This window comes from Anolis sagrei, chromosome 3, assembly GCF_037176765.1.
Source record: "Anolis sagrei isolate rAnoSag1 chromosome 3, rAnoSag1.mat, whole genome shotgun sequence".
Taxonomy (NCBI): Eukaryota; Metazoa; Chordata; class Lepidosauria; order Squamata; family Dactyloidae; genus Anolis; species Anolis sagrei.
In genome coordinates, this window is record NC_090023.1 from 106,439,839 (window position 1) to 106,452,003 (window position 12,165).

Consider the following 12,165-nt stretch of genomic DNA (forward strand, 5'->3'; position numbering starts at 1 on the left):
AGCCCGGAGGGAAATGTGGAGAACCTTTGTGATTGGCTGGGAGAAAGTGTGCAGAGCTTAGTTGGAGGGCAGAAAAAAATTGCCTTTAGGAGTGCATTTTATAATCTGACAGTTTAGTCGGGGTCTGAGTGTTGAAGAAGAGAGTTAGGTTTTGGGAGAGAGTTGGGAGAGGAGAAGTTAGAGAAGCCAAGGAGGTTCGTTAGAGAATTCAGTTAGCTATTAGTGAAGAATAGCTGGTATAGAGTTTATGAACAGATCCTAAGGGATAGGACTGTTTGAAGTATTAGGAATTCTAGTCAGAAGGAAGTCTGCTAGTTTCCTGAGGGAGTGAAGAGTTGAATTGGAAATCAAGTACTGAACTGTTTTAGAGTAACCATAAGCTTCATCTTATTCTTGCAACCGTTACGCTTAAGTGCCTGTGTTTTTGAAAACCACACAAATAAACAACTTTGTTCTTTGTTAATCAACAACTGTCTCAGAGTGCCTCTGTGTAAAGAAATTCCAAAGCAAGTTAGGGAAACCGAGTTTCCAGAATGGTGGCAGTGACAATTTAGAAGAATCTCCATTTTATTCACCTAAATGTTCTGAGCCCTGAGTACGAATTCAGCACATTCCAGCTTACTTAAAAGCTCTGATCAAGCAAGAACAGCAAACTCATTTTAAATTGGGTGGTAGTCAGTTTCCATAATAAAGATACCTCAGAATATTGTGTATTGGAGGCAAAGTCTCTGCAGCCTCCAAAGAATTAATTGAATTTAAATAATAATTAGTTACAGATGGCATTTTACTATGCCACTGCATATAATGAGATTTTGGTAGTCACAGGAAGTCCTGAAACCAAATCCTAGTGGATAATGAGGGTCCACTGTAATGAAATTTGTGGTTCTGCCAGTCATGCAACTATTATTGTATAAGAAAGCTAAAGAAAGACCTTAATGTTTATGAAAACTACCATCTTATATGTTTCTAGCCAAAGGGCATCTTCTGCTGAATGAGTCACTGGTTATAAGCCTAATGAAAGAAGATGGTCAACAAGAGATGGCCAATTCCTCAGATGGCACTCTGGGGTTCCACAGTGCTCTGTTGGGTCCCATCATGCTATTTAAAATCCATCTAATCTTCTGGGAAAATATGTGAGCTGAGGCACTGCCAATTTGCAGATGACACACAATTCTGTTTCCCTTTTAATACTGATGAACCTGTTAATGTTCTATCCCTAAAAATAAAAATTAATCAGATGAAGTATAATTGACTGAATATCAATATATATGTGATGTTTGAAGATGATTCATTCATCTGGCTAAATGGTGTTTTCAGTATTTTCTGTCCGTGTGGTTTGAACTTCTAGGTGCATATTTTGGCGGGTGCTTTCAGATCCGTATACAAGCCACATCAATTTGAATGTTAGCTATAGCTACTTGAACAAAGATAGCCTTACAGCAAGGATTTATTTTCTAATAGTCTCCCATTTGGATCATTTCAATGTAGTAATGAGACATGAGCTGCAGTCCAAAAACGTTAGCATACCTAAAACAGAACGGTTAGATTTTTAATGATAGCTGGCCAATGCAGTAAATGGTGGTATTTACCAAATGGGACATTCTAGGTGCCCTTGTCATGTGAAATGAGTCAGAGCAACATTAAGATACTGTTGTCTAGTGAAATGAGCCTGCTCCCCAAAAGAGTTATTCTGCCATCAGGTGAATAACCTTTTTCCATCTTTGTCTTTTTTAGTCATTATTGGGAAAGATCATTTTTATTAGGCCAGGTGTTTTGTTTTGAGTTCTTTTAGATTTTAAAATTATTATTAATTTCCTCATGCAATGGTCTTAAACTTGCTTTTGAAGGTTTTTTTATTGCACTAGTTTATTGTCATTTTTGCTTGTTTTAGTTTATGTTTTTAATTTATCTTAACACTGGAAAGCTATTAGGCAATTAAAATTTAATAAGCAAATAAAATTAAATCTTGTTACAGAAGATAAGCAAAGGTGCTTCTTCTTAATAGTGTCTCTGCCAATCTGACTGATAGTACAGCTCCACTGAAGAATTAAAACAGTTTGACAGCACTTTAAATGCCATAGCTCAATGCTATGGAAACCTGGGAATTATAGTATTACAGTCTTTAGCCTCCAGTCTCATTAAGGTGGGTGATTATTAATGCTATTTTATCCTTGCTGCATTTGGACTTCCAAGAACTTCATTTGCACATTTTTCTCTCCTGCATTAATGGTGTGATTACCAATTCTTCTCCCTTGCTCCTCGTTTTGTGACTGGTTTGTATTTTTTTTAAAGAATGTAGCCATAATAGCGCTACAATGACAAAAAGGTGTGATGACAGGAGATAGGATAAGGTTATGACAATATAAGAGCAAACAAACAAAATTAGAAATCAAAACGCGAGGAAGGCCTGAGAGGGATTTAACATACTAGAAAAAGTATCTTCCCCACCTGAACACCAGAAGAAATCTGAAGCCTTGAGGGAAGGATAACGTAGTCACACCCACACAGCTCCCACTAATGGATCGTTCACAGAAGGTAGTGTTATGACATATGTGCACCAAAATAAGTTATACTGAATTGTTACAGGAAAAAGGGTCATCAACAGATTGTTTTCAGGGTGAAAAAGACACATCATTTCAACAACCCTGCAATGCAACGGTGCCTGGAGAACAACGTTATGTGACAAGGCTGAGCCACAAGCGAAACTATTACATTGCTAAGATGGTATAACACAATGTTTCTCAACCTGGGGGTTAGGACCCCCAGGGGAGGGTTGCCAGGGGTTTTCAGAGGGGTTGCTGAAAGTATATATTTCTGATGGACTTAGGAATCCCTTCGGCAGAGAAGGCTGAAGATCTCGCCACCTGAACTACAACTCCAAAACTCAAGAGCAATGTCCAACAAATCCTTCCAGCATTTTCTATTGGTCATGGGAGTTCTGTGTGCCAAGTTTGGTTCAATTTTATCATTGGTGGAGTTCAGAATGCTCTTTAATTGTAGGTTAACTATAAATCCCAGCAACTACAGCTCCCAAATGACAAATCAATCCCCCCTCCCCCCAACTCCACCAATATTCAAATTTGGGCATATCATGTATATGTGCCAAATTTGGTCCAGTAATATACATTCTGTATATCTGAATTGTATTTACATTACAATTCAGAACAGTAGCAAAATTACAGTTACTAAGTAGCAACGAAACTAATTTTATGGTTGGAGATCACAACAACATGAGGAACTGTATTAAGGGGTTGCGGCATTAGGAAGGTTGAGAAACACTAGTATAACAGTGATAATGCTTTATTATTAGCTGTTAAAAAATGTGATCTGTATAAGCAGATCCTAATGTTACCACTAGTTGCACTGCTCCTTTTCATATTATTGTTGGTTAGCTTTTATCTCCCAGTATTTGTATTCTATCTGCCACCAAGTATTCAGCAACTAAGTTCAGAATTGATATTTCTGAAATATATTTAGGTTGTCAGCTTTGTCTTTTAAAAAAATTAATGGGCAGCAAGCAATGCTCATGCACATGAATGGATAGCTTTGCAGATAAAGTGTGATTTTGTGATTGCACACATGTGTGGCTTGATTTAATAAATGGTTTTATGTATCAAGGTTGGTGGCTGATTAGGAAAAGAGTGAAAATTGATAGATCTCTAAAAGCCTTAAAAAGTCCAGAAATCAGTAACGGAGATAATGGTAGATTGGCAATGTATTACTCCTCGTCTGGAAATGCTGATGTTTCTTGGGGAGACATTTACCAGCTTACCTGTGTGCAGGAACGAATATTTATGGATTTAATGATGGTTTTTGAGCACAGTAATTTGGATACATGTTGGTCTGCATTAACTGTGCCACAATAAGCTTCCTCAGACATATACAAAGACAGAGTGAGATTTCTTCGAACCCCAGGGGGTTTTGAAAATACTGAGTATGAGCTAAAAGTCTTAAAATTGCTTTCTTTTTCATATAGCTATAGTAAGAAAAAATCCAAATTAGATCTCAGAGGGAAACTGAACAACTTCTTATGGAATCAACAGGTATTCAAAATTCTTGTTTTGGAGACTAATCATATCTATATTTAAGAAATAGCTATTTCTTCCATATTTTAAAATATACCAGATTGAATTATTCAACGATGACAGCTAAGAGATTTTATCCTTCAGACAAAATAATGAGAGAACACCAATTTTTCTAATCAAATAAAAAACAAACTTTATTTACAAGAAAAAACTGTACACTGTGCATACATAAAAATATATAAAACCAAAATAGAAAATACAAAAGTGTTAAAATGTATACAAACACTGTTTAAAAATGTGACTCTTGGAAAATCTCAAGCTTTAATTTCTTGAAGAGTGCACATTCACTTAAAAAATCATCATACAAAATAATTTTCAAGGCTATTAAAAGTACACAGTCTTCTATTGGAATAGCTCAGCAACTACAGATTTAGTGAATGAGATGATATGTATAAATAGGTGTGTGCACAGATGAACATTCAGGAACAGTTTCAAATGATATTTTGTTTGAGGGAAAGAAAGTTCTTGCTACCTATCATTTCATTCCCTTCTTTTGCAACCTGCTCTGGATATTCTCACAAATTGTGAAGGCAGTTCATTGTGGGTTGTGTCTTACAGGACTGCAGCAGGAAAGGAGAAATCACCCCAAATTGGCCAGAAGAATCTTGTTCTGGTTACACAAGTTTATGTAGTGATTTGCCCGTCCTGCTGTAGTTCTATAAGGTGTAGCTGAAGATGTTCAGTATGTTCCGCAATCCTCTGGAACCAGAGGTGCTATACAGCATGAAGGGAGGCAAAAGAAAGACTGGTTGCACAAAGTTGCTTTCCATCTGCACTATATTGGATCCCATCCTGTATCTTTAAAGAGCAGAAATCTTCAATATCAAATAGGATCTGCTGCCTCCCGCAAAGAGCTTCTTCTTCTTTTTCTTTCTTTCTTTCTTTTTTTTTTTGCAAAAAATGAACCCATTTTGTTCTTGACAGTTGAGACCTGCCATTACAAAGGGTTTGCAGACCCTCTTGCTTGTATCCCCTTCCAGAAATGGACCATCCAGATTATCTGCTTTGACCTGGATTATATGGCAGTGTAGGCTCATATAAGGTCAAAATAGATAATGTATATTATCTGCTTTAATAATCTCGATTATATGGCAGTGTAGAAGGGGCTGAATGATCAGAATCTCCTCACCATTTAGTAGATAGTTAAATCAGGTGTTCCCTTTACACAGACAGATATGTAGATATCTCTAAATAAGCATTCTAAAGTGTAGAAACTTGCACATAATAAAACCTACAGATTGTACTTCCAGATTGGCACATATTTTTCAAGACAATGTAGTTAATATTCAGTTCATTTTTGTAAATTATGTTAAGTGACAAAATATTGAAATCCACATGAAAAGAGTGACACTTAATTCATAACCTTATTTATGCACAATTGAAGCACACATAATACTACACAAACACGGCGTGTGTATGTGTACATGTGCACCTGTGCCACTGCGTGTGTGAGAGAAAGTGAGAAAACAGTGGCGGAGTTAGTTTTCAGACTGAGATGCAATGGTTTGTAAGAACTCCTAAGATAAAAAAGTCTATGTTCAATTTGTGGACAGAAAATCTTTGTTGAAAAGAATTCAAAATACCTTCCTGTCATGTTTTTCAAGTGTTAAAGTCATTTAGAGACTGAACATTATTTTCATGAACAGCCAAGGAATGAGCCAAGGAAGGGTTTTTTAAATAGCAAATATAGAGCATTTGGCATCTTTCATTATTGCCACTTCTGCATGATGTGTATAACATCTTTGACTGAGGTGTGAAAGCTTACATGACCACAGGGCTGATTTGACAACATTAACATGGCAAAATTGAAATATGTTGCTGAATAGGAAGAAAATATATTTCCCTTCTTGATTGCTGGCTTCCATGCAAAAGGACCACATAACCCCTTCTATGCAAAGATCTAGAATCAAATTTACCATTATTGATGCCCTTAAAAACTGGTCCAACTTTTCAGTATCTCCCTTTTCAGTATTTCCTGTGAGGAAAAGCGGGACACGGCAAGTAAGGATGGCAATCCTCACTTCACAGACTTGCATCTCAATCCTAAATATGTCCTATCAGCTTCAACAGAAGTTATCTCCAAGTGAATTTGCTTAAGAGGGGCTATTAAGGGTAGTTATATTCATTATATATAAGCAATATAAATATACACATAGTATTTATTTGCAAATCCCATAGTAGGATGTATAACAACAGCACCAGATATGAGGCTAACTTAGCTTTTCCCAACCTGATTCCTTCCAAATGTGTTGTACATCAGATCCTATCACTTCTTGTCAACTCAGAGCCCATCTACATGAGGCAGGGTGGCTACTCAACGCAGTCTTTCCCTGCATTTAGAAAAAGTCTATGGCACTTTGTGGTGGTGTGAACAGTTGGTCTGGTTTCTATTTGGAACTGTCCATCCTGCTTAGAGGATGGCACTTACCTTCTCCCTCTTATCCTCATCTTAGTGGTGATCAACAGGTGCAAAATTGCTGATGGTTTTTGCTTGTCACATCCACTAATGCTAAACAGAACAATTGGTGGAGGGGGAAAAGGAGGGCATGATTCCTTCTTCCTCCTCAACCCTCTCCTGTCTGGCTCCGTAGCTTGAGCCAATATCAGCAGATGCAATGAATGATAAGCTCCTGGCAATCACTGCTAAACCAATGTCATTGTTAAGCCAAGAGGGGGAAGGTAAGACTGGTTGTCCAGTGGTGCTGAACCAGGCTTGACACCACTGGCCCATGTGCCACCATCCAGCCACCATCAGCAGCTGACCATGCAGATTCCTGTGGTACTGATCTGGAGTATCTCACTCTGGATCAGCACCAATGTATGTGGCCCATCTACATAGTCATATGGGCTGGCTGAAGCTGTAATCTAATACATCAAAACAGAATTAAGCTTAGTGCTAGGCCAATAGGGCTGCTGCTTACACTTCAGGAAGGAGTATTTCACATCTGGAGCAAGCATGAGGAGGTTATTGGGGGCAATTTCATTCTGTTTTATGCTAACTGCACTTAGTCATTCATCCTGAACTAGAATAAACTCAAGTTTAAATTATATTTTAGGATCAGAAACCTTGTTTTAGAAAACCATAGTTTAACCTATTTGCAGTTTGTCATTCTTGGAAAAAACAGTAAATCAGAGTTAATTTAAAATGGCAAGCTCCTGCCTCCCCAAGACTCTTCTAAAGAAAGAGTGCGGGAGGGAGTTCCCTGTTGCTTATGCATTTAAAGTAGGTCTTAGTGTTACATTTATATCACCCATTGTGTAACTGGATTTATATTAGATATTTTCTGTCTTATAAGCAATCATTTTAGTTGCTCCAAAATTAATTTACAGCACAGTCTTTTTTACATGGAAGTAAATCCTGGTCAGTTCAATGGGGCATACTTCCAGGTGTGTGTGTGTGTGAATGAGATGAAAACTTATATACACACCTGGGAGTAAGCCGCTAACATTGTTAACAAAACAACTTATAGATGAGAAAGATCATTTAGAAGAGTATTGATGGTGTGAATATGCCTCCAAGTTGCAAGTGAGAATAGAATACTACAGCTGGAGCATTTTTTGTTTTTGTCTAGCAACAAAAATAATTTGAAAAAATCTGCTATAACAAAGAAAGAACACCTTGATTTAACCATCTGAAGGCATTATGCATAAAAATGGAAAGAGCACCACATAAAAAAAATTCACAGTGGAAAGCATAGACCATAACAGATAATAGTAGCAGGAATAAGTACATTTACCCAAGGTGTTGCTGAGTGCAAGTTTTCATCTGTGCAGCTATCAGTGCAAAGAAAGTGTGAGGCTCAATATCTTTATGTCAATTAAAACTTGCCTCTACTATCAACCTTTGCTTTTTAAAAATGTGTCTTGCTAACTAGCAAAAAAGCAAAGGCTAAAACATACTTCATACTTTTTTAAAGTGAGATTTCTCACTGAATTCAAGTAGGAATTACAGACATTTATGTAATATTTATAAATCTGACTTAGATTGCAAAGGTACTCTCTCTATATATATTATATGATGAACTAGAAAACATACAAAATTCTATTTAACATCTAATACACATTCATTTACTGTCTTAAATTGAACAGTATGAATTTTCAGGAACATATCACCAATTCTACTAATGTTTTTCTTCACTTGTGAAAAATATTTAACAAAAGGGAGAAGAACTGAGCAATGCTGGTAGCAATCCTCTGCTGCTTCCCCTTTTTTGTCTTCCTCCAACCAATTTATGTAGCAGTAAATGCACTAGTGTTTTTATCTATTTAATATTACAATGTGAATACTGTCTCAATAATAGTAATATTTTTGTTTAAAGTCCAAAGCCGCCAGAATCCATGGGATGGGGGGCGGCGTGTGTTGCTGAGGTGGTTGTTTTGCAACATTTAAATGCTGGCATAGGAGAATTAATTTACTTAAAGGAGAACTTTGGATATGTGAAACTAATTAGTATTTGATGGTTTGTATTTTGGAGAACAAATGCTCATCTAAATTTTGTTCTAGGACTACCATTTAGTTGAGTTTTTTAAAAAGTGGTCCCCTCAAGTGTGAAGAAAGTGCAGTCTATGGATGCATACAGTCCCAATCTCTTTCTGGGACACCCATCTTCTTAAAAATAGATGGTGGGTTATTTTTTCTTGGCTCCACAATGACCTTTAGCACCCAGTAACAGATTCTGGGGTTGCTACTGACCATTTTAACTTCCTGAACTTTTAAAAGTAATTTTTCAAAGCAAAAAGTGATCATCTAGTCACTTCCCAATTGAAAACAAGGCTTCTTTGGCCCTGAAACAGGCAAAGCGGGTGCGAATAGACTGTCAAAGGCAATGGAATAGGCAGCAGCAAACCTAGAGCTTTTTGGACTGCCATTGGCCACTGGATAGTACCCAAACACAAGACATGCCATTTTTGGATGGTGAGACAGGACATGGGGGATGTGGCTCTCCATAGTTCCACAGAGCCGCAACACAACCCCAGTCTTAGGATGTTACCCACCCTTTTCAGAAAGTCTGTAGGCTAAAACTGCCTCTTTGAAACTAGTTGGATAGAAATACTAAAGAACACTATGCTTCACCTGAACAAGGAGACACAGAAATTGCCAACTTGAACTACATATTGGGGGGAGGGGACTTCCCACAAGGAAATCTGTATGGATTTTATGGAGGGGATACATTTGTAATGTACTTTTCCTAGGCTACACATTCAGTATGCATTTCCCCTTTTAAAAACAGAATTATGATCTCATATGAATCATGTGGCTTATATGCCAATGGGTTTATAGATTTAGATGTATGGATTTTTTGGAACAAAATTGACTTAATATTAAAATGAGGTACAAAATGAGTAATTTTGATAAGCAACCCAAAACTGCCACAAAATATTTTTCATCCCTACTGGGGTTCTTCTGATTCAACACATGCCATTAGCTGTGAAGCTATAAAATGCCGCATTAGAGTGTTTATGAGAGAATGAAGAATGTACATTTGGTATGAGCCTATGCAGACTTGAATGGCAAGCCTTACTCACTCTGAAGTTATAGATTTCATTACCTTCATTTTTAATCATGAGAGAATGTATATTTTAAATAATGGGCAATATGAAATGCATTGAATGCTCTAAAAAGATTCCATAAATAACCTATCCATGGTAATTAGACACCATGTCCCAGTGAAGTGTTCAGAGGTAGTCAATGTCCAAATGCTAGGCATAGGCAGAGATATAGAAGGGACAAGGAACTGTTATAACTATGTTGAATTGCCTTGGCACTGCATCTACAGTATGTAGAACCGGATTGAACATAAAGGCAACAAAGCACTTTAAAAGCCATTCTGTTTGCTTGGTTTTTTTTTTTAATCGTAATATGGACATTTGTGTGTCAATGTCTGTTGTAATGATATTCTCAGAGGCTGTCTTGAATGGGGTAAAAAAGCCTTGACATGAATACTGTACTTGCAGAAAACTACAACTTGAAATTAATTTGTATCATCCATGTGGAGCCAAAATCTTGCATGAATTCAGGATTTCTATATTACACTGTGCTATGAACACTTTACATGGCTGAATTTATCTCTCTGACTTACTACTAGAAATCACATTCCGGCAAACTGGGTTATTAAACCTCACAACCAATAAGGATGCCTGCCATAGATGCAGGCAAAACGTCAGGAGAAAATGCTTCTAGAACATGGCCATACTGCCCGAAAAACCTTCAACAACCCAGTGATTCCAGCCATGAAAGCCTTCAACAATACATTGAATTATTAAATCGACAGCTGCAGTTGTTCCAAATTAAGTGAAACCTTCATCCTAGAGTAGGCTAAATATCAAATATATACCAACGAGATGAGGGAAAATATGTTCTGTTTCCAAAATAGGACAGCAAACATCTTCATCCTACCTTTCACCTATCTCACATACCCAAAAACTGTATTATGCTTTTTTTCTGAGGCAGTGAAAAGATTACCTTCTTATTCTTTTATCTACATAGCTATAATTTGTGTGCCCAAGAATTTATGCACAGTAAAACACACTAACACAAACATTTTAAATTTAGGGTGCCAAATCCAACAATCAGTGTAAATCTAAGTAAGTCTTGAATTAAAAGCATATGGCTCATTATGTTACGTATATATCTGATATTGATATGTATGGGCTTTTTTTACCTAAGAAAAGCAGAGAAAGCCTGGGTTAGTATGAAAAATGGTCAGTGAATATGATTTTACTCAGTTGTGTAAAGATGTAGCCATTGAAAGGCTGTGTCTAAAGGACAGGAATCTTACCCATGCGACATAGTTGTCTGATGTGTTTTTGGCAGACCCCATGTGCAAATAAATACTCACTATAGTTTCCCTTCACTTGTATTTTGCATCTCACAAAAGTTGAGCCTGAAGAAAGACCAGTTTACAAAGCAATAATAAATAATAAGGCTCCAAAAGGAAGGACTTCCTTTGTGCCTTCTAGTTAATGATAGCTTACAGATTGTAGACTAGGTTGGTCTGGGACACATTTTCAAGTACGTTGTTTGTTATCAGTATGACAGTAGCACCTTATTGCACATTGTTTTAGAAAGATTCACCATTATGTATATGGAAACCGATTATGTCCAGGGCACTTCACTGACCTGAACCCTGGCAAAATTACTTTTCCTTTTCGGTACAGATCATCCTGGAAACCTTTGTTCATCCTCTGCACCAACAGTTTTTCATAAAGCAGTGGGTGGTAGGCCCCCAAGGTACATGCTGCATCATAGTAGAGTTCATGGTAGTGGCAAAGATCTGTCTGTCGGACTGAAGGAATATATTCATAGACATGCACTTCATGGCACATTGACATCATGATGAGGATTCCTTTAAAAAGAAAGAAAGAAAGAAAACTATATAGCATGCCAGTGAAATAGCAGAATAAAACGTGCTCTCTACATGCAAAAAGTCCAGGTAAGCTTTATTAACTCACTTAATCATCACTAGTTATTTCAAATATTGGGTAGGAGAATTATGCTATAATCCATGTTGATAACCAATAAAATGTACTACATTATGGGATACAAATCTGAACATTACCTTTTGAGTGGCTAGAGCAAACACAGTAACTTTATGTTTTCAAAACTTGCATATGACAGACAGAAAGTAGGTAGTTTTATCTCCCCCCACCACACACTTCGGTCTATGTACTTAGTATTCAATAAAAGATGGGGTTGGGTTAGCAATTATGGCTATGGCAGAGGCAGCCAGTGGTTTCTCTCACCAAAGCACACTCAGCATCTTAGTTACCCACATGTATTTTGTGTCCAGAGATGTTAAGGAACCATAAATATAGTTTAGCTATTTCCAAGGCTTACATATAACCCTTCTGAAATGTGACTACTCTGTGTTATTTACAGTCATTCCCCATATTTGCTGGGGCTAGGAGCACAGGACCCCCATGAATGTGAAAAAATATGAATAATAATAAAATAATCCCTCTCTATGAATCCTTAGGTCGCCCAGCATAAATTTATGGTCAAGATCCTCCAGATGATGATAATAAAATCTTGGAATTTCTAGGTTGTCTAGGAATCTCTAGCTCTAGCAAATGTTGATCA

At 37.1% G+C, this 12,165-nt stretch overlaps 2 protein-coding genes across 3 annotated transcripts in view; one reads left to right on the plus strand and one right to left on the minus strand.

Moving 5' to 3' along the window:
* Positions 1-12,165, plus strand: part of LOC132771550 (vertebrate ancient opsin-like) — a 100,771-nt gene that overhangs the window by 83,896 nt on the left and 4,710 nt on the right. The gene's annotated exons all lie outside the window — the stretch shown is intronic.
* The window catches only part of ST6GAL2 (ST6 beta-galactoside alpha-2,6-sialyltransferase 2), a 73,434-nt gene continuing 66,220 nt past the window's right edge, over positions 4,952-12,165 (minus strand). For both annotated transcript variants that reach the window (XM_060769705.2, XM_060769704.2), the window contains exon 6: positions 4,952-11,431. In XM_060769705.2, the coding sequence (XP_060625688.2) occupies positions 11,163-11,431 (269 nt within the window). In that variant the 3' untranslated portion in view covers positions 4,952-11,162. The remainder of the gene's footprint in view (positions 11,432-12,165) is intronic.